The sequence below is a fragment of the Danio rerio genome, chromosome 4 (assembly GCF_049306965.1).
Source record: "Danio rerio strain Tuebingen ecotype United States chromosome 4, GRCz12tu, whole genome shotgun sequence".
NCBI classification, from domain to species: Eukaryota; Metazoa; Chordata; class Actinopteri; order Cypriniformes; family Danionidae; genus Danio; species Danio rerio.
The window spans coordinates 12050246-12072804 of record NC_133179.1 but is presented as its reverse complement, the minus strand read 5'-3'; the positions used below and the strand labels follow the sequence as shown (position 1 = coordinate 12072804).

The following is a 22559-nucleotide window of genomic DNA, read 5'->3' as shown; positions in this document are numbered from 1 at the left end:
GTCTAGCTGTAATCTTGATAAAATTGTCTTTAATTTTGCAAATAATAATAATAAGCATAAGCAAATCTCCGGTGATTTTATATGATTGATTTGTTCATTTATCACGTCGAAAATGTAGTCAAAGTTTACTGCATTTTATAGACAACAGTTTATCAGATGGATACTGCTCAAGATAAACATTAAAAATACAACACTAACCCATATGCCAGTATTGATAACCTTTAGAAAATACACCTTTACAATCTCCTCCGTGCACTTTGCTCCCATAAATTGACTTAATGTGACTTTCTGTCAAGTTTAGAGGTGATTTACAACAAACCACATTCTGTTCGCAAACATCTCCAACATCATGTTCTCGAGTACAAACCTATAAACGTATTTGTGTCATCTATTTTGTAACAGGCAACAAAAAGATGTTGTATAACACACAAGAAGTGCTCATTACTACAGCACAGACCTCCCAAAGATCAAGACAAGGGGTGAACTTGAAAAGCCAGATCTGGACTGATACCCTAAGGCAAAAACGCTATCTCAGAACTACTGACACGCCTTGTCATTAGCGCCCATGCTAACGGCTTATTATCGGTTTCAAGGAGTGAGAAGAAGCTACCTGGAGCACATAGTGTTCTTGTTTTGTTTTTCAGGCTTGTGATCTACAATAAAAGTCCACAGTAGCGGAGCCTGTGGCGAATATGACCTCAAAACTGATTATACAACCAAATAGCTTGGCTCCATAGTGGCACCAGAGCGCTAATGTACTCTGCTATCATTCCTTAGCATCACACAACAATTTGCCTTCAAGCCCCTCAAATGACTGCATAAGTTTTTTTCTTTGTGAGTTTGAAATGAATGGTTTGTTTATTTGTTAATGTACTGATTCACCTTGTGTGCACCATGAAAGAAAGGTAAAGGATGTCAGTGCTGCAGATGGGACTGGAGTTGGCTGTTCGTAACTCAAGAAAAGAAAGAAATTCCCCAAAATATGTTGCCTAATAAAATAAAATAAAAGGCGACGCAGTGGTTCAGTGGTTAGCACTGTTGCCTCACAGTAAGAAGGTCGCTGGTTCGAGTCCCGGCTTGGTCAGTTGGCATTTCTATGTATTTGCATGTTCTCCCCATGTTCACATGGGTTTTTTCTGGAAAAAAAAAAAAAAAAAAAAAAAAAAAAACGGATCCAGTAGTGTGTTTAAATATATATAAATAAATAAATAAATAAAAATAAAAATAATATATATATATTATTATATAATATATATATATATTATTATTATTATTATATTATTATATAATTGGTCATTTTTTGTGATTGTAATGCAGTACATACATAATAAAAAAAATGCATGCTACCTTGTTAATATGTGCTAATTCACTTTGCATGTACTGAGAACAAAATGTAAAACACGTCAGTGATGTGGCATGTCTGTGTAGACGAGACTAGCGTTGCCTTTTCATGCCTCACGAACAGAAAGAAATCTCCCAAAATATGCTGACTACAAAGAGAGCTTCTAATTGAGGGTTGATCCAAAAATGATAGAGTGAGATTTAGGCCAGAGAGTAAACAAGAACTCAGAAACCAATGTGGCATAGCACACAAAGCACGAGTACTACACGTCTACACTACGGTCAGTAAATTGAATTTGGATGAAAATTTAGGTCAGGTGAGCGGTGGTCTCGAATCATGTTAAGCAGTTTAATTCAGATGAATAGAGAAATCATGTGCGTGTTTATGTGAAGCCTTTGTTCTCAGTGAGAGTCTCATGTGGAAACACTAAATCACATTTATGTTATGAAGACACTTCAAAAGACATGAACAGCTAAATGTCTGATGTGATAACGGCTCTGTATCATAAATAAAGAATTGGATTTATTATATTGGGCTTTCAGTGGATTCAGAATGATTACGAGGAATGATATGAGGATTTATTGTTTTGGTTTTGAGAGTTGATATTTTGATAGATGAAGGTGTTAAATGTAAACGCTTGACATAAGAATTAGGAGGTCTTGCATGCAATTGATATGTAAATCAATGGGAGTACTTGTGTAAATAAAATAAGATAAAATAAATAATAAAATAAAATAAAGAGAGTCCATTCAATTGACACTGAAATGAATGTGAATGCTTACGTAAATAACATAAAATAAAATTTAATTAAATAAAATACTGTAAAAAGCGTCCATTTAAGTTAGTCATGCAATTGACATTGAAATGAATGGGAATGCCTACGTAAAAAAAGGAAGAAAAATACTACTACTACTACTACTAATAAATATAAACAAATAAATAAAACAAACAAACAAACAAATAAATAAAAAATAAAATAATAAATAAATAAATAAAAAGATTTTTCCATTTAAGTCAGCCATGCAATTGACATTGAAACGAATATGAACGCTTATGTGAAAATAGAAGAAAAATACTACTACTAAAAATAATAAATAAAAAAGTAAAATAAAATGAATTGATTAATTAAGTAATTAATTATTTATTTAATTTGTTTATTAATTAAAAAATGTAAAAAAAAAAAAGAAAAAAAAGAAAATCCATTTAAGTCAACCATGTAATTTACATTGAAATGAATAGGAATGTTTAAGGAATTAAAATAATAATAATAATAAATAAATAAAAATAAAAAAATTAATAAGAAAATACAAAGAGTCCATTTAAGTCTGCCATGCATTTGACATTAAAACAAACGGGAATGACTATGCGAACTAAACTAAACTAAAATAAACTAAAATAAAATAAAATAAAAATTATAAATAAATTTAAAAAAAGAGTCCATTCAAGTCTGCCATGCATCTGACATTGAAATGAATGGGAATGATTGTATGAAATAAAATAAAATGATATAGAAAATAATAAATACATTTTAAAGTCTGCCATGTATTCGACATTGAAATGAATTGTGTTAAAAAATATATGAAAATAAAATAAAATAAAATTCCATTAAATTAAACTTAAAAATAAATAAAGAGAGTACATTTAAGTTTACCATGCATTTGACATTGAAATGAATGGGAATGATGGCGCAAAATAAAATAAAATGAAATTAATCAAATTAAAATAAAACAATAGGAGTCCATTTAGGTCTTCCATGCATTTGACATTGAAATGAATGGCAACAAAATAAAATAATATCTGGAAAAACAGTTTTAAAAATTTCAAAGTAATATGACAGAAGTGGCTAAAATGGAAAGTTGAGGTCACTATGGCTTGTTGCTTAAAACCCAATCGAGGGAGTCCCTTAAAAAAAAATCACACTCACAGATGGTAAGATCATTAAAGAGGGACAAGAGGAAACAAAGACGAATGACGTGTCTGAGTGTGTGTGTGTGTGTGTGTGTGTGTGTGTTACTCTCAGCTGGACAGCGACACATTTTTCAGACTAGACATTTAAAATGACTTTCTGACTGAGTCTTATGTACTGTCTGAGCTCTCGACTGTTTTTGTAGACGCTACATAAAAACAGACGAGTGGTTAAAAGTTTGATTTCTAGATATGAGAACTGCAAACTCCAGAATGAAGCACTTAAGCTCAAGTGTTGCTCGGGGGGGGGGGGGGGGGGGGGGGGGGGCTCCGTCTGCAATTACCGACTTCTAAAGACACTTTTGACCAAATGACAAGCAACTGAGATGAAAAGATTGAGCCTTTTTTATGTCCTGTAGCCTTTTCTTAGACTACAAATTAGCCTGTCATGCCATTTACCTCAGTTTGAAGAACAAATATAGGCTCAAGAGAAAAAAGTTTGAAACTATTTTTATGCAAAACTGTAAATGTATTATGAGCACAATGCTGTGGATTAAAACCAGTTTTTCATACACATGTTTTGCATGTACAGTTGAGGTCAGAATTGTTAGCTCCCCTGATTTATTAGCCACCATGTTTATTTTTTCCCTAATTCTGTTTAACGGAGAGCAGATTTTTTCAACACATTTCTGAACATAATAGTTTCAATAACTCATCTGTAATAACTGATTTATTTTATCGTTGCCATGATGACAGTAAATAATATTTTACTAGATATTTTTCATGACACTTTTATACAGTTTAAAGTGACATTTAAAGCCTTAACTAGGTTAATTAGTTTAACTAGGCAGGTTAGGGCCGAAATAAAACAAATAATACTTTATTATAAAAAATATCCTTGCCCTGTTAAATATAATTTGGGAAATATTTAAAAAAGAAAAAAAAAATATTCAAAAGGGGGCTTATAATTCTGACTTCAACTGTATATCTATTAGTAAGTTTAGAAATCAATAAAATATTCATAAAAAATGCAAATAACTTGCATAAAAGCATAAAATTTGCAAAACGACTGTCTTTGAACTTCAAGTTAGTAATAAATAAATATAATAATACAATAATAATAATAATTGTTGTTTTGCTTCTGATAAATAAAATGAAATCACTATATGGGGAAGAAATACAATTGCCGCTTTTGATAAATAAAATAAAACAAAATTCAATTAAATTAAATTAAATAAAACCTCTCCATGGAGACGAAACATAATTGTTGTTTTTGCTTTTGATAAAATACAAAATAAATAAATAAATAAGTAAGTAAAATATCTCCATGTGGAGATATTATATATCTTTTATATATTATATATACTTGTTGTTTTTGCTTTTGATAAAATAAAATATCTCCATGTGGAAGAAATACAACTGTTGCTTTTGATAAATAAAATAAAATAAAATAAAATAAAATAAAATAATATATATATATATATATATATATATATATAATCTCTCTAAGGGAAATAATTCTTGATTTTGCTATTGATAAATAAAATAATAAATAAATAAAATAAAATCTCTCCACAGAGAAGAAATACATTTATTGTTTTTGATAAATAAAATAAAATCTCCATGGGGAAGAAATATAATTGTTTTTGCTTTTGGTAAATAAAATAAAACCTCTAATAATAATTAATAATAATTGTATACAGTGCCTTTAAACCACTTTAAATCTAAAAAATGTATACATTCAAGAAAATAACTAGTCACTAGTCTATAATACACTATAAAAATGTACTGTTCATTTGTTAGAGATTCAGTGGCATAAAGTCCATAAACCAGCCATGTGACCGCCTTTGATGTTCGCTAAAACGTTTTAAAAAAACAAAAGTAGATTAATTCACGGAGATTTTCTTTCCTGCAAAACTAGATGTTGTAAATGTGTCATGGCCACAAATATGATGCATTAAAACTAAATGTTCATCTGCAGTGATTCTGCATGAGTGTGTGGTTTTCTCACTCACTCACACACACACACACACACACACACACACACACACACACACACACACACACACACACACACACACACACACACACACACACACACACACACACACACACACACACACACACACACACACACACACACACACACACACACACACACACACACACACACTGTTTCTCATCCCTTCTGAATTCCTGACTGGATCTGAGGTGATTTGTGCCTGTGAGACCATCTCACAACCACAATCTGCTTCCTCTTTTTTTACTCCAACTTCGACTTTTCCTACAAGTAGACTACTTTTTTTTTTTTTTTACAACCTCCTAAAGCCGTTCAGCCACTGCAAACCTTTGTTCTTGCACAAAAACTGTTTGGTTGTGTAATGAGGTGTGCTAGTTTTCTTGTCTGACCAGGTTCAGTGTCAACATGCAGTAGCACAATGACAACTGGCAGAAGAAATAATAATAATACTTTGGAGAGTTTCGCACTGCCGGCTGAAGCTTGTTTTGATAACTAACTGTTGCCTTTCTACTGGAGAGTCAATAGATGTTGAACAGAATGCGATCTAATGCTTTAATTCACAGAGATTAAGGCTTTTTTTTGGTCATGAAGCAGAAGTCTACAAACAAAGGAAAACTGACATGTGAAGGATTACCAAAGCTTTAGAGCCCCCTTGTGGGAAATCACAGGAATAGTCATACAGACATTATATTCAAACTATATACTTGTCTGTTCTGCTGTCATTCAGGAGGAATAATAATTGTTTTTCTTTTTTAATTAAAAAGCTTGTGTAGCATGTGCAAAAAAAAAGTAAAATAAAAAATTTATATATATATATATATATATATATATATATATATATATATATATATATATATATATATATATATATACACACAAACGCACGCGTGCGCGCGCACACACACACACACTTTTGATGCAAAAAAATATATTGCTATTTTTAAAAGTGATAAGGGGCATAAAAATTAATAAGATCCATACAACCAGACATACATAAAATAAAGTAAAAAATAAAAATAAAAATAAAATAATGAAACTGAAATAAAATGAAACTACAATAAAATAAGACAAAAAAACAAAAATAAAATAAAAACAAAATATAAAAATAAAAAATAAAATAAAATAAAAATATGAAATAAAATGAAACAAATATAAAAATAAAATAAAATAAAAAAACAAAACAAAAACTAAACTAAAAAATAAAATAAACAAAATAAATAAAAAAATAAAATAAAACTAAACTAAACTAAAAATTATATAAAAATGAAACAAAACAAATAGGAAATAAACTGCTGCCCCGTTATATGTCTTATCAATCAATCAATAAATAAATAAATAAATAAATAAATAAATAAATAAAATAAAAATAACTTTTGACAAAAATATATAAAATTTTTAATTGTATTTTAAGTTGAAAGAACAAAGTTTATTTAAAATATAAATATTTAATATACATTTAAACTTAAATAGTCAAATTCCATGTAGCTGTCTCAGTCAGTTCGGTTGTTATCTCATAAATAAGAAAGCATGATGATTAATGTTTTGGAAATAAATTTAAATAATACTGCTAAACATGAAGTTCAAAAGAACGTTGTTTATTTGAAACATTTTGTAGCATTACGCATGTATTTACCATCACTTTTGATCATTCTAATATAGGTCTCAAACTGGATTCCTGGAGGGCCGCAGCTCTGCACAGTTTTGCTTCAACCCTTATCAAACAGCTGATGCAACTAATCAAGGCGTTCAAGACTACTAGAGACTATTAGGCAGGTGTGAGTTGGAGGTGGCTGGAGTTAAACTATGCAGAGCTGTGGCCCTACAGGAATTGAGTTTGAGACCACTGCTCTAATGCGTCCTTGATGAGTAAAATGATTCATTTCTTTTAAAAATCAAACCTTACCGACCCCATTTTTCTGCTTTCATAAATATGCCTGTGAAGTAAAATAACTATGTTTTACTGACACTTTACTGTGCTTCCTAAATAAATAAATGTGTAAATTTCTTTTAAAAACAAAGTATTACTGACCTACTTCCCTTACAACCTGTGAAGTCAAATTAGATGTGCACGAGGGCCTAATTAATAAATTAAATCAAACTAAATGAGTATTAAAAACAATATTATTGTCAGCTCTGCTGTTTTCACAAGGCTAATTCTTTTATTAAGCTTTATAACTGAATATCCTGAAGAAAGACGAAGGAAAAACCAAACCAGTCAGTCAATCCATCTGTAAATATTTACTTCACAAGAACTCAAATAAGCAAAATCAGCCTGATATTTTTGCACAATATTAAAACCACAAGCTCATGCGAAAAGTATTCAAGTCTTGAAATAACCAGCATATCCAAAGCAGAACATCCACAAATTCCCCAATCCGCTTTAAACAATTAAGACTTCAGAAGATAAAACAGCAATCCTTTAAAGGCTGCTTGAAGATGTGAGTCGGATAAGAAGAAAAAGAGAGCAGCATTCTTTCAATAGCAGCTGTCATGTCTCTGTAAGCTTAATATCAGAAAGAGGCTTTAATAACAACATTCCTGGCCTCTGTTTTTTTTTATCCTTCTCTACAGGTCACATCCAGAGGAACTCATTTCTTGGACTGGGACCTTGATCTATTTCGGGTCTGCCTGCTATTTATAGGACATTGTGTGCTTTAAAAGTGGAGGAACAGGGGATGTGAAGGGATCAGATGGATAAAGAGAGCTCGGAGAACTTCGGGTCAGACTCACAAAACTAATCCGGACACCCTTTATATGAATTAAGGAACGCTTGAATGAGAAATAGCTGAAGCTAATTGTTTTAACTGCGGCTTCAAATAGAGCCGTTTTGCGGTGATAAACTGAGACTGTGCAGGACTGGAAACATTGTGTTCCCTCCGAGTGACAATGTGAAATAAGGTTTGCTTTTATAGAAATAGCACATGAGCTTCACGTGTGCGGTCATACTTCACTAGTGAGTTCAACATGTGATTGCACATGAGGCTTTTCTTTAAGTGTGGACCTACAGATATTTTGATTTACATTTCAAAGTTCTGTTTAAACCCTTTTTTTTTCTACATTTTTTATAGTCACCTAGGGTCCATTTTCTTTTTAAAATGTATTAAGTCATTAAATAACTTTTAGTGGACTTACTGAATTTAACATGTTTGAGATTTTTTTAAGATTGGCTTTATTCAAGTTCTGATAACATTTGACTTCATTTCATTTTCCTTCGGCTTTATTCATCAGGGGTCGCCACAGTGGAATGACCCGCCAACTTATCAAGCATGTTTTACACAGCGGATGCCCTTCCAGCTGCAACCCACCACTGGAAAACATTCATTCACACTCATACACTACGGCCAATTTAGTTTATTTAATACACCTGTACAGCATGTCTTTGGACTGGGGGAAACCCACGCCAACACAGGGAGAACATGCAAACTCTACACAGAAACGGCAACTGGCCCAGCTGGGACACGAACCAGCGACCTTCTTGTTGTGAGGAGAAAGTGCTAACCACTGAGCCACCGCGTCGCCCCGGTCTGATAACATTTATTTTAAATACAAATATTGTCTTTTAGAGCTTTTTTTTCTGTTCAAAGTAACAATTGCTCAGAATAATAACACATTTTTATTACTTAAAATTTCCCAGTTCTGGGTTGCGGTTGGAAGGGCATCCGCTGCGTAAAACATATGCCAGAATAGTTGGCGGTTCATTCCACTGTGGCCTGATAAATAGGGGACATGGCCGAAAAGAAAATGAATATTCAAAATTGTAGCCAAAAAAACTGTGAAATGCAATGTACAAAATGTGTATTGAACATTGTTATTAATTTATTTTTTATTATGTACTGTTGTTATTTGAATTTATGTAGTTTATTTATTTTCACCTTTTTAATTATTTGTTTGATCCCTGATGCTTGAATATTTCCCTGATGCTTATCTCTATTTTTATTTATTTATTTATTTAGTTAGCTAGTTAGTTAGTTAGTTCTGAAGTTCAAAATAAATATATTTAGTTTGGTCCAAAATGTGCAATTATCCACTCCATATGAACTTTAAAAAACAGCAGTTTTGAATGAAAAACATACAGATTACTGTAAAACCATTGTTAAAACTTTGCAATCATCAGTATCGATAAACAACATACTACAATCCTACAGCACTCTAAACTGGCTTCCGTCAGTGTCATTAGAGCACAAAACAGACAGTGAATATGGCAGAAGAGTGGTATAACTCAAGCTGAATGCCAGTGTTTCCCCAGCCTGTGCAATGACACCGCTGTGATCTGCTATAATCCATCTCTAATAAAAACACATGTTCAGTGCTGTGTGTTGTGTGTGTGTGAGCATTAGAGTGTTTCCCTAGACTTTATTTAATGGTCAGAGGAGTTCCTGAATGCAGACAGATGCCAGATTAAGTGTTTCCGCTTTTTCTGTGTCTCTCCGCCAGTATTTAGTGTGCATATAACAGCTGCCATCAGTCATGGATTTATTTCATGCCATATTTTGAAGTGTTCTGCTGAGAAGTGCTGTGAGGAAGTGCTTACTGTTTATTATCTATATGCTTCTGTTGCTTAAAACAAGTCAAACACTTGAATTCTGTCATCATTTACTCCATTAGAAGATATTGTAATACTTTAAGATATTGTAATGCATACTTCTGTGCATTATACACATATATACACAGGTATTTTAAATAATGTCTCAAAACAAGCAAGCTCTTGTTGTATACATACACTTGTTTTCAGCATAACATTTCTTTAAAATAAAAAAAAATTAAAAATTAAACTATTATAAACTAAGAGTATGCACAAATATCTGTCCAGGTCAGTGTCCTCAGCAGTAATTAAGTGGAGAACTATAAAACAAATGTTACTGTAAGGAAAATAATTAAAACATTATGGTAAACCAAGTTAAAAATAGCATTTTAAAATAAAAAGTTATAGGTTTTATTGAGGTGAAATGTTAGTGATGGTCAGATTTAGTAGCTATACAAGAACAAAGGAAAATTAAGACCATTTTAATAAGATTTAAGACCTACAACACAATGTTTCAGCAAATGTAAAACTTTTTAAGGCCTACAATTTGGTTTTTGAGATTTAGGACGTTTTAAAACGTTTTAAAACCTTGCAGACACCCTGTATATTGTGTGTAATTTATTTACATGGAGTATTGTTTAAATGTTTATGAATTTTTAATCACCAAGGCTGCTTTTTTCATAAAAGAAATCACTTTTACTTGATTTACTAGTAACTTTGCAATATACTGCATTAGTATGCAGCTTAAATTACAATTTAAAGGTTAGTTAGCTAAATTAGGTTAACAGGTAAGCTACAGCACAAACATGGTTTGTTCTGAAGGCAGTGGAAAAAATTTATTTCTTAATGGGACTGATAAAAATGCCGATTTACATGTACTTTTCTCTTTTTTTATTCCAGCAAAACGAAAAGAAAGAGAGAGAGAGAACTTTGAGTTTATAGCCATATCAGCTTCTATGGCTGTGTCATGGCAAAATAAAATAAAATTAAAAAAAGATCAAGTTTATCACATTTTATAAATCACACTTTTCTAAAATTATAAAAATATTACATTAACAATTAAAAGTAATCAACAGCAATAAATACACAAGATAAAAATACATAAATAATAATAAATGACAACATATAAGTAGGGTTGTCATCATACCATAAATTTAGGCTAAGATACTACACCAGCTGAAGTATCACAACATCCAAGTAGTATCTATATTTTATGTGTTAAAATACTTAAATTTAAATCACAGTTCATTTATAATTTAGACCTTATACATATTTATTTGTACAGCTATTCTGTTTTATTTGTATATACTGTGACTGTTCTGTTCCATGTGCAACATTAACCGTTAGAACTGTCAATGATCATCCTACCGATTACAAACTACAGAGGCACCGCTAGTATTTTGCAGCCATAGCATCACGGTGCTACCGATAACCGTGCAACCCTATATATATATAAGATAAAAAATTGAAAAACTGTGTTTTAAGGTTTACTTTTGAAAATTGTACAATTTTAGAAGGATTTGCATTTAAAAATATTTAATTTAAAGTCTCTCCAGATAGAAATTGCTGTCTGATAACATAAAAAATAGGGCATTACACAATAATATGTTTAACAGTTTGGTTTCTGTAGCAATGTTGATATTTTGGGGTTCTTCTTCATTGAGTAAATGTTCATGTGTGAGTCTTGTGTGTCCAATACAGCATCTTCTGAAAACAATCTCATCATGTCTTGAACTAAAAAAATAAAAATTGGATTCTGTTCCTATTTCAGGTTGAATTTCAAAAAGTTTATTTTTCGAGCACTGATCCTATTCTGCTTGCCATTTGTTAAAATGTATTCAGGAAAACTTAAAGAAATAGGACTTTCTATAGAAGAGAAACATAATAGGAATTACAGTGAAACAGTAAAATAGTATAATAATATATTCTCTTATATATATATATATATTTGTTTATTGAGAAACCAAGTATTAAATAAACTAATATTATTATGCAATTTATTTTATTTGAATCATTTTTGGCCATTTCAAAGACCTTCACATGACTGATGGCTTGATTTTATGCCACTAATGAACTAAGTTCTTGCTGTGTTAAACATCACTTAGAAAATATCTAAAAGAATCAAAATTTCGAAGGAATGCTAATCATTTTGTCTTTAACTGCATTAGAGGCCTAAAACAGGCCTAAAACACTCAATTGAGAATAATAAATAAATACATTTTTGTCAATATTGCACACAAAATTAGCTTATAGGTGTTTAGTATCACATGAAACGCTTACAGTTAACGGTTAATAATGACAGCATTTTTTGTGAGCAAACATAAGGTGAAGTGTGCAGTTCATGTCTAAAGCAGCACCATACAAAACTCCCAAGATTTTTTTTTCCCACACAAAATCAAGTTGTATATGCCTCCTATGATGCTTAAGTGCTAATATAAGTAATATTTGTTTGAGAAATACCAAGTTTTTTGTGCATTTGAGGTAAAAAAAAAAAAAGTTTTCCACAGTGTCTGCACACCTTGAGCTTCATCGGTATAAGAGGTAACTGATAATACGGTTGGGAATATCCAGTTTTCCCACCACATCTTCAGCATTGGTGCCCAGGACGGTCCTCAGAGTAATACGGCAGATCTGCTGCAGAGAAAGAGGAGAACCTGCAGAAAAATACAAGATCATGCAGCATTTAAATCAGTAACACTATCATTCATTAACACACAAATAGGTTTTAAACATCAGAAGTAAATAATTCAACTCATTTAAAGCTTATTTGTATAACACTTTTCAAAATAATTACTGTTTCAAGCAGCTTTACAAAAAGTACACACCACATTATTGCATTACAATTAAAGACAAAGTTAAGGTGTTTAGTTACCATGTGTTTATTAGTAACTAATAACTAATTAACTAGTAACTAAGACCTTTAACGGTTATTATATATAAACATAGTTAACCTGCAGTTATATAGAAGCTGATGTCTATGTGTACATGTTCAATGGAGAGTATGTGTTGGGCCTTGTCATTTTGTGTGGCCATGCTTTTACTGTCAAGTGCCATTTCTGCTAATCCCGTGTATATTTTGACATTGCATTTGGTTTCTATGGAAGGCAAACACGATAAAAGAGAGCATTCCAGAAGATAAAACTATCTTGTATGATTAAATTCAAGACCAGGACCTTCCGTCTTATCATTCGATACACACAACCTGAATGTCTGCAGTGTCGTTTTCATTCTCTCCACTCTCTAAATACCATTACAGGAAAATATTTACTTGCTCCTAGGCCACGGATTCTCATTAACGTGGTTTACATTCTGAAGAGGGGCACTGGATCGGGTCTTGAATATGTGTTTTGCGGATGAGAGTTATGACGGATTCCAGACCAACAGCTTGATTTTAATCTCATCATCATAAACTTCAGGTAATTGTTTACAACATCACATACAAAACATCCTGAACTGCACCAAGGCAGCAGAGCCGGCTGTGCATCACTGCTGCGTCAGGTGTAAAATACAACCAAAACACCACTAGAATCATAACATTTAAGACTAACATAACATAACATAATTCAACAGTTGGAACATTTTAAATCTTACCAGGAGAACAGAGAACACACTGAAGGAATGAACTGATGAACCACATGAACTAAACCGTGCTAAACCATTGATAAACCATGAGCACCATCTGCTGGACATTTCCCACAACTGTTATTTAAACGACTTCAGTCCAAAGTTTATTTAGTTTGATGTAATTCATTTAAAGTGCATTTAGTTTAATGTAATTCAGCAAATTTATGAATTAGGATTTTGTAAAGATATAGAAATTATAAACAGCTATACAAAAATGGTATTTTAAATCTGTATTTTTAAAATGAAATGTCGCATTATAACTATAAACTAGATAAATATGTTGTGTAAACTACTGATAACAATTCTTCCAAATTATTACAATTCCAAATTATTGTGCATACAATAACAATAAGGTGGTATGCTTTAAAACGTTTCCTTTATTTCCATAAAATAAATAACTATTTAAAAAATGTATTCTATATTACAAAGTAAAAGTATACCATAAAATAGTTCATATAGCAAATGTAACCCATTTTTAAAATACAATTACTATATAATAACAATTAGGGCTGAAAAATCTGACATAGCGATATTTCCTTTTTCTGCAATAAATATTGCAATATCAATACAATTTTATTAGACACCTTAAATAGCTCTGTTGGTGAAAAAAAAATCACTAATTTAGACGGGTTGGGTTGATTCTGTAAGGTTGTAAATCATGTATAAAAAATAAAATTGCAAGGAAAATTACAATAGAGCAAAAAAAAAAAAAAAATTAAATACACAGTTCTTCATGGTTTTTCGGAGAGCCAAACAGTATTCAGATGCAGAAATGTATTATGTAGAATAAGACTGTATAGTCTTCATTGTATTAATAATTCAGTATTATTATTCTTCGTTAAAGTTACAAATGTTGTACGCCATTGTGCCCGAATGCTTTACACTTTCTTGAAATGCCTTTAAAACACATGCAGACAATTACATTTCACTTTGTAATGGTTATACTTTGCAATGACTCCACAAATCTCATGTACTCTCAATTGTTGATTAACTATAATCCCAACTAAACATTGCATATCCTGCGATGTGACTATTGCGGACACACACATTGCGATATCGATGCTGAAACGATATATTGTGCAGCCCTAATTACTATAATACATTTCTAATAACTATAAACAAATTTTACACAAACACAAACTACTGCCTTGCACTATTATGTCTTTCTTTCCTTTTTTAAATTCCTTTAAAACCTGTTTTACACTTTTTAACATACGTTTTATTCTTCAATTTGATTTCTTATACTTGTATTTTATGTGTCTTTTATTCTTGTTTATGTAAAGCACTTTGAATTACCATTGTGTATGAAATGTGCTATGTAAATCAACTTGCCTTTGTCTTATTAATTTGTAAGGCGAGGTTTTAATGTTGACATGCACTCACTCTCATAGAGCTGAAGGCAGTGCGCTGAGGGTGTGTTTGGCCTCGTGTAGTCCACTGGCTTCCTGTCATATTTGTCTCGGGCGTAAATATTGGCACCAAATTCCACCAGCATCTCAATCATGTTCACATTGTTGGTCCTGGCGGCGTGATGTAAGGGCGTCTCATGGAGCCTAGTGGCATTGACGTGCACACCTGCACACAAACATATGACAAAAAGACTACTCTTTTGTTTGTTTATAAATGAATAGGTAATACTTTAGTTTAGGTCACAATTCATAGTATTAACAAACCTTTAACTAACACTACTAGCTTAATAAAATATTAATTAGCTGTTTATTAATATTTAGTACAGTAGAAGTTAGGCTAAAGTATTGGGTAGGATTAGGAATGTAGAATAAGATCATACTTACAACTAATCAACCCCCATCAACTACTAATACACAGTTAATATTTTAATAATAATAAGTAATACAACAGTAGTAAACAGAATGAATTGTGACCTAAACTAAAACGTAAGAGATGATTACAATGCTTTCCTTTAAAGATTTCAAATTTCTCTGAGGTTTGTATAATGAAGAATGAGAATGTGTCATTATTTAAATTCATCATCTGTATTTACCTGCATTTAATAGCACCTTGACACATTCGAGTCGTCGGTTGGCGCATGCCACATGTAGAGGAGTACCATGGTAAAGGTCATACGCCTCGAGACTGGCACCTTTAGCAATCACTAACCTCACACAGTCTGCATTACCTGAATAACACAGAATGTTCTTACATTATGCAGTGAATAGAAACAACTAATTATTTTTCTCAAGAAAGTTTAGCAAAGTAAATCAATAAATGTATAAAATTCTCTTAAATATTTTTTGTATTATTAACAGGTCAATTAAAAAAAAAAAATTTTTTACCTGATATTTGATAATTTTAAATAAAACAAACAAACCATAGGAATTATAAAAGGTCGAACAATTAAACAATAAAACAATTACTGCATAATTTATGAAAATGTATTTTTTTTAAATAATTAAAAATGTTATTTATGCATTTGAGGTATATATATATATATATATATATATATATATATATATATATATATATATATATATATATTTTATTTATATACATTATATATATATATATATATATATATATATATATATATATATATATATTTTTTTTTTTTTTTTTTTTTTTTTTCATCAAAATAATTAATGCATTATGAATAAATAAAAAATACTTAACATATAGTAGGTAATAATGTAATAGCACACATTATAAAATATATTTATGTAAAAACTACAGAGCCTATACTACTAGCAAAATAGCTACTAGCATATTTTAAAACACTTTTATTTATTATATTTTTGTTTAGTAAATAAATTGTTAAATTAAATAATACTTTCACTATAAATGTATACAAATATTTGAAAGATTATGTACTACTGTAACAATTATAAAAGAAAAAAACACAATGTAAAAATTATTTTGAACCTTGTAATAATTATACATTATAAATAACTATTACAAATCCTGTATTTGCCATAAATGTTAGCAAAACCTAATCATTTTTTATTTTATTTTATAATTTGAAAACTGTATTTCTTAAAAATACACTGATACAATTTCACATGAAAGCACCAGACCTCCCATGCAGGCCTCATGAAGAGGTGAAGTGGTCCGCGAGGTGAGGGTTGGGTTGACTTTTGCTCCATAATCCAGAAGCAGCCTCACACACTCAAAGTTCCCGATGGAGCAGGCTTCACACAGCGGAGTGCTGCCATCCACGTTCCTTGCATCAACCTGCAACAAAACCCAGAAGAAACCGCTTTAAACACTGCACTTAAAAAGGCTTATTTACAGCTCCCCTAGCGTTAAACAGTACAGTTTTAACCATTTTTTTTAATCAATTCAATCTCTGAGTCTGGCAAGAGCATGTTTAGTTTAGCTTAGCTTAGCATAGATTATTGAATCGGATTAGACCATTAGCATCTCTGTAAAAAAAAAAAAAAAGATTATAATAATTACTTTTTAAAACTTCTGTGGTAAAACTGTTCACTAAGTCTGACGAAAGTTCCTTGATTATTACCTCAAAGTGAGAATATAGTTCCTAGCCACATTGACAACAACTTTTCATTTTCTGTCAGTCTTAGTATACGATGTAACTATAGAAGATTCAAACTGAAAAAAAAAAAAATTTAATTTGTTGAGCAAGATGCTAATGGTCTAATCTGATTCAATGATTTATGCTTAGCTAGGCTAAAAGTGCTGCCATTAGACGCAAAAATCAGCTGAATGGATTGAAAAATTTTAACTAACACTAGGGGAGTTGTAAAATTAACCTATTACCTACACTTGAGTTGTCTGAATCATTTTTGAGGACAGTACATGTGTAGCTGTTTGATACCTGAGCTCCTGCATCCAGCAGAAGTCTCACACACTGCGTCTGTCCGCGAGCAGCTGCTTCATGAAGAGGAGTGATGGAGTCCACAGCCACGATATTTACTGATGCTCCGCTCGAAATCAAATCCTGCAGCACCGACACCTCACCCTCATACGCAGCCTTGTGAACCTCCGTTCTCTCGGCCCAGAAACCTAAAACACATAACATACATAACAACATAACAACACACAAACACCATTAACACAAGAGAATATTTAACTGCATTATTTATGAATGATACACTGTTGTAATACTACTTTTAGTTTATGAGGTAAAACTTGATGGTTAAGCATCAATATATAAGCCAGATATGGAAAGACAACCTTTTTTATTTACTTCAAGTAAAATGTAATAAATAGTAATTTATGTAGTAAACATAGACGGTATATTTTGCTGCCTTTTTATAAAAGTTTTATTAACTAGTTGTATTCATTCAAGATAGTCATCACCTAACATCTTTAAGATAAGTAAAATAACACATTTTAAATTAAAATAGGGTGTAGCAAAAATTATTATACATTACTTAATCTAATATTTTCGATAGCCGCCTTGATTTTTCCTGTTAATTAGTTATATGTTATGCTTTCATGGTGTTTGTTTATGTGTGTGTATGAATGTATATATTTATAAATTTCCCTCAAATTACAACCGAATAAGCTGTATTGAGGATATATATCATGGATTTATACCATAGGTAATGACCTTACTGTTATTCAATGTCATTTTATTGTCATGCTAACAGTATAGACCATTTCAATCATGTGGTGATGCCATTGGTCCACGAATGTGTCCTGCTTGTTTTCAAACTATTTTAATAACTGCAACAAGAGGAAATTCAATCATATCTTAACATTATTGGTCAATATGTGGATCTTTTAGGATTCTTGGAAGCTATGGAAATTATATGTATAACGTTAAAGCAGGAAATAGGACCATTTTTATTGTTTACATCCCCCAAAATGGTCTATAGTTGACATCATATTAAAGAGCAATCCCAGCAAGCATTTTTGATGTCTAATAGACGTCTAAACAAAGTCCTCTTGACTAAAACAATGCTAAATTTGGGCTGTCCATGAAAATCTAATTGACATTAAGAAAAAGGCCATATCTAGACTAGTCATCAAGTTAACAGAAATGAATGACTACACATATAGTCTCAAATCTATTAAACGACTGGTCTAGTTTTGGGCTATTCTTAGACGTATGTTAGATTTTCACTGGCAGTCCAGGTTTAGCCTTGTTTTAGTCAAGCTTTCTACGTTTAGATGTATATTGAATACAAAATTGTTTGCGGGGATATTATGTGAAATATTCTAATATGTTTACAAACGGGACAACACGCCGCTGACTGACATTGCGGCGACACGCTTTCCTCTTGGACTTACCGATGTCACCAAAAAAATACGGTCTTGCTGTTTCCACTTCCATCCCAGTTTAAGTAAACTGATAGACAGTACAATTTAAACTTAAGACAGTCAGCCAGCTAGCTAATTGCAGCAGGAATTGTTTGCGTTTAGAAACGCGGCATATGCATCACGTGACCTGCTCTGTTTTGGTACTACACGCGACGTTTGTCCTTGACGCGCTCGACTGTGAATGCTGGGAGTTGTAGTTTATAGCGAGTGAAGAGCTGTCGACAAAAAGTGTTTGGACAAATAATAAATGAATCCCAGTGCATTAGTCACAGATACAAGCTAAGCAAGATTTTTTTCAATACCATTATAAATATTTAATGCATAAAAGACATTTTATAGAGGTTGGTAGTTAAAATATCACAAAAAGTTCTAAATATGTGTGAAAAGCAGTTGTACATTTGATTTTAACAAATATAATTTGCTTTTAGGGCCTCTTAATTGATAACTACGACACAATTTATAACATATATTTATTAATAATTATAATAAGACAATGTGGCACATTCAGAAGAAGTATTATTAATACAAACAACTTCTTAGGACCATATTCAGATATGTAAACTGTAGACCTACATTTTTCTGGATATATTATGTGGGTTAAATGTTAATATGTGTGGTATTATATAATGTATTCTGTAACATTTCTTCCAAATTTCAAATAAAATTAATGCATTAAATCAAATAAACAGCAGCTTCAGTAAATTATTGAGAGATGTCTGGATGCAGACCCGGTGCAGTGCAATCTGAGTTGCATCCAATGCTTTTTAATGCGCTCACCAAACCCCACAATCTCAGCTTGCATCATAAATGCTGCATCCAGATACCATTAAAATTAATAGATGTCTGTCTCTTGCAAAATTAAGACTCCACAAAATGTAATACACAAGTCTATTCAGAACTGATCAATGATTTAAACATGAGGTAATCAATGATGCGCTGTGAAATGTCTAGTTTGGGGATCAGCTCCATTGCTCTGGTGCCCACCATAGTCCTTATGATGATACGACACAGCTGCTGCAGAGACAGAGGGTTACCTACAAAAATAATACAAATAATAAAATACAAATGCACAGTCAATTAAACAATGCGAGACTTCTCATAAGATATCCCACATACAAAACTTCAACATACTGCCATATTGAAGAAGACAAAGATTAGTAGGAGAATCTGGCTTTGTGTAGTCTCTAGGTATATGATCCAAGTTATCACTTATGTTGACATCTCCACCGAACTCCACCAGCAGCTCCACCAGATCCTCTCTCTCCGCTCTCGCCGCATGATGCAGTGCCGTCTCATGGAACTTTGTGGCATTCACTTTTGCACCTTTGAAAAAAAAAGAAGAAGATATCGCAAAATTAGTGAGATCACAATGGTGGAATTTATAATGTGATAAGATAGCTTAAAGTACAAATTAAATATGATTTTGTAAGCTCACATTGCTAGTTTTGTGGGGAACAATTCATATAAGCAATGGCATTAAGAAAAAAAATAGTTTGCCCTTGTAATCTAAAATTAAAATCTGAACATGCGCTTTCTATTTGTTTTTAGTTCAGTTCTCAGATTATTCTGTCTGAGCTATCGGCCGTGGTTAAGATACATAACCACGCCCCTCCAACTGTCAATTTTGACAACAACCCTTTTCCCCTAAATATAATACATCCAATCAGCTTGCAGTCCAAAAAAAAAAAAAACAGCCACGCCTACTTATCTAATTTAACATTCCATTTCTCTACGAACTGTGCCCCAACACAAAAAAAAAGGTTGCAACTTCTGGTTCATGCAGACTTTGAAATTATTGATACTCAAAACCATTTTTGATACTACAAAAAACATTGCATTGCCACAGATTTTATTTAAATTACAACATTTATGCAGTTCCTAATTTATATATTTGAAAGAGTGATAAATGGACAAAGCTGAACTGTGGCAAGAGAGACTAGACTTAAAATCCATATTTTTTGTCAACACAATGCAACAGAAGTGGTTTATATGAAGGCAAAGGCCTCTAGATGACACTTACTTTACCAAAATAAAATATGATCATGCCTTTATTTTTAATTATTTAATTAGAAGAGTAAGGTCTGACTTTGCTTAGACAAAAGTATTGTCAGTTAACAGAAAAAAAAAAGAATATTGTGTATGACTCTCATGAGCTTGGACGACTGCATCCATACATCTCTGCAATGACTCAAATAACTGATCTGGAATGGCAAAGAAAGCGTTCTTGCTGGATTCCCAGAGTTCATCAAAATTATTTGGATTCATCTTCAATGCCTCCTCCATCTTACCCCAGACACACTCAATAATGTTCATATCTGGTGACTGGGCAGGCCAATCCTGGAGCACCTTGACCATCTTTTCTTTCAGGAACTTTGATGTGGAGGCTGTTGTATGAGAAGGAGCGCTATCCTGCTGAAGAATTTCTTCTGCAGTATTTGTGAAGATTGGGATACAGTTCAACAGATGGTAAATCTGAAAAATCTACCTTCTGCCACTTTTCCAAATGATCAACTAGAAGTCAAGCTATTATTTGTTGCTCTTACAACTGGGCTTTTGTCAGGTAGTGTAATAATAGAGCAACAAAACAAATGGTTTGTTCTTACAAAAACAAAATATCTCACCTGCATTGAGCAGCAACAGGGCACAGTCAAAGTGAGCTTTAGCACAGGCAGCATGTAAGGGTGTCCCAAAGTAAATGTCAAAGGCCTCCAGCAGCGCTCCCTTTGCTATCATCAGCTTCACACAGTCTGGGTTTCCTGCACAGAGATGCACTCTTGATGAAAATAAATAAAGTATAAAAACAGTGTTGATACAAACCTTGCATGTTTCACCTCGTATGCAGGCCTCATGAAGGGGGGAAGCTGTGAGGGCGGTCAGGGAAGGGTTGACCGATGCTCCGTGATCCACCAGCAGCTTTACACTTTCTATACTGCCAGCAGCACAAGCGTGGCACAGAGGAGTACTGCCATGGATGGTGCGCACATCCACCTGCGCACACAAATTATACAGTCTTTTATTATTATATAAAGCTCATTTTTATTACTCTAAATGTATCTGCCACAATAAAGAAGACTTAGAATTTGTGGAATATATTTATGAATTTTAAAAATGCTATAGGTTTTTGTATGCATTCAAACAAATGCTCAAATTCCAAGTGAAATTTGGAAACTAAGTCTCGAACTGGTCCAAGCAGATGTTCCATTAACGCAAGACATTGTCTCATTTAGCTTAAAGGGCTTCATTATTCTAAGGGTAATCTGGATAAAATATTTCCAGAAGGGTTATGGAGCAGTTGTTCTGGACTGGAAACGCACCTGAGCTCCAGCCTCCAGCAGTATTTTAACGCAGTTGGGATGGGCTTGGATGCAGGCATCATGCAGAGGTGTGAAGTTATCCACAGACACGATATTAACTGATGCTCCTGCTGCTATCAGCTGCTGTAACTGCAGAGCGCGACCCAGAGACGCAGCCTCATGTACCGGCGTACGGTCTGCCCAGTGACCTAAACACACAGCTTATGGTAATTTATAACTGTTATGGCGATCATAATTTCACAATCTATTGCATAGCAATGTTAAGCACTGGGCATGAGTGTGTTGTGCACCAGAAGCAATGTTATAGAATAAATACTCACCGATGTCACCATAATATGTTGATCTGGCAGAGGTCAGTTCCATAATTTAATACTTTTAAGTGAAATTTAAAATACATCACTCGCACAATAAGCAAACACCATGCTGCTGACAAGGTAAATATGATATATTTAAAGAAGACGCTTGTGTGGTGTTATGATTTGCGACATTTCAGACTGAATACGGCAAACACGGAAGGGATTATGGGAGACGTAGTTCCTCCACAATACCAGCATATAATGCATTCATCAAAACATTACTTATACCAGTGTT

The 22559-nt window shown here is 32.4% G+C and overlaps 2 protein-coding genes across 12 annotated transcripts in view; both read right to left on the bottom strand.

The window, feature by feature from the left end:
• The window catches only part of asb13a.2 (ankyrin repeat and SOCS box containing 13a, tandem duplicate 2), a 170071-nt gene extending 151278 nt beyond the window's left edge, over positions 1-18793 (bottom strand). For 9 of the 11 annotated variants that reach the window (XR_012401611.1, XR_012401614.1, XR_012401613.1 and 6 more), the window contains exons 1-6: positions 18625-18765; positions 17204-17391; positions 16443-16599; positions 15416-15550; positions 14797-14988; positions 12308-12443 (exon numbers count right to left, since the gene is read on the bottom strand). Coding sequence is in view for 2 of the 11 variants with exons in the window: in NM_001126110.1 (NP_001119582.1) it covers positions 12316-12443; positions 14797-14988; positions 15416-15550; positions 16443-16599; positions 17204-17391; positions 18625-18667 (843 nt within the window). In the remaining 9 variants the exon portion in view is untranslated. Of the gene's footprint in view, positions 1-12007; positions 12444-14796; positions 14989-15415; positions 15551-16442; positions 16600-17203; positions 17392-18624 lie in introns of those variants that run through there. The other 2 variants (NM_001126110.1, XM_073946340.1) reach the window with 2 other exon arrangements.
• Positions 18794-19110: 317 nt separating this feature from the next.
• asb13a.1 (ankyrin repeat and SOCS box containing 13a, tandem duplicate 1) lies at positions 19111-22410 on the bottom strand. Its single transcript, NM_001002528.1, is given in 6 exon segments — positions 19111-19688; positions 19786-19977; positions 21276-21410; positions 21486-21642; positions 21969-22156; positions 22289-22410. Coding segments are annotated over 6 exon segments (861 nt in total). The 5' UTR covers positions 22332-22410; the 3' UTR covers positions 19111-19542.
• Between the last annotated feature and the right edge of the window lie 149 nt (positions 22411-22559).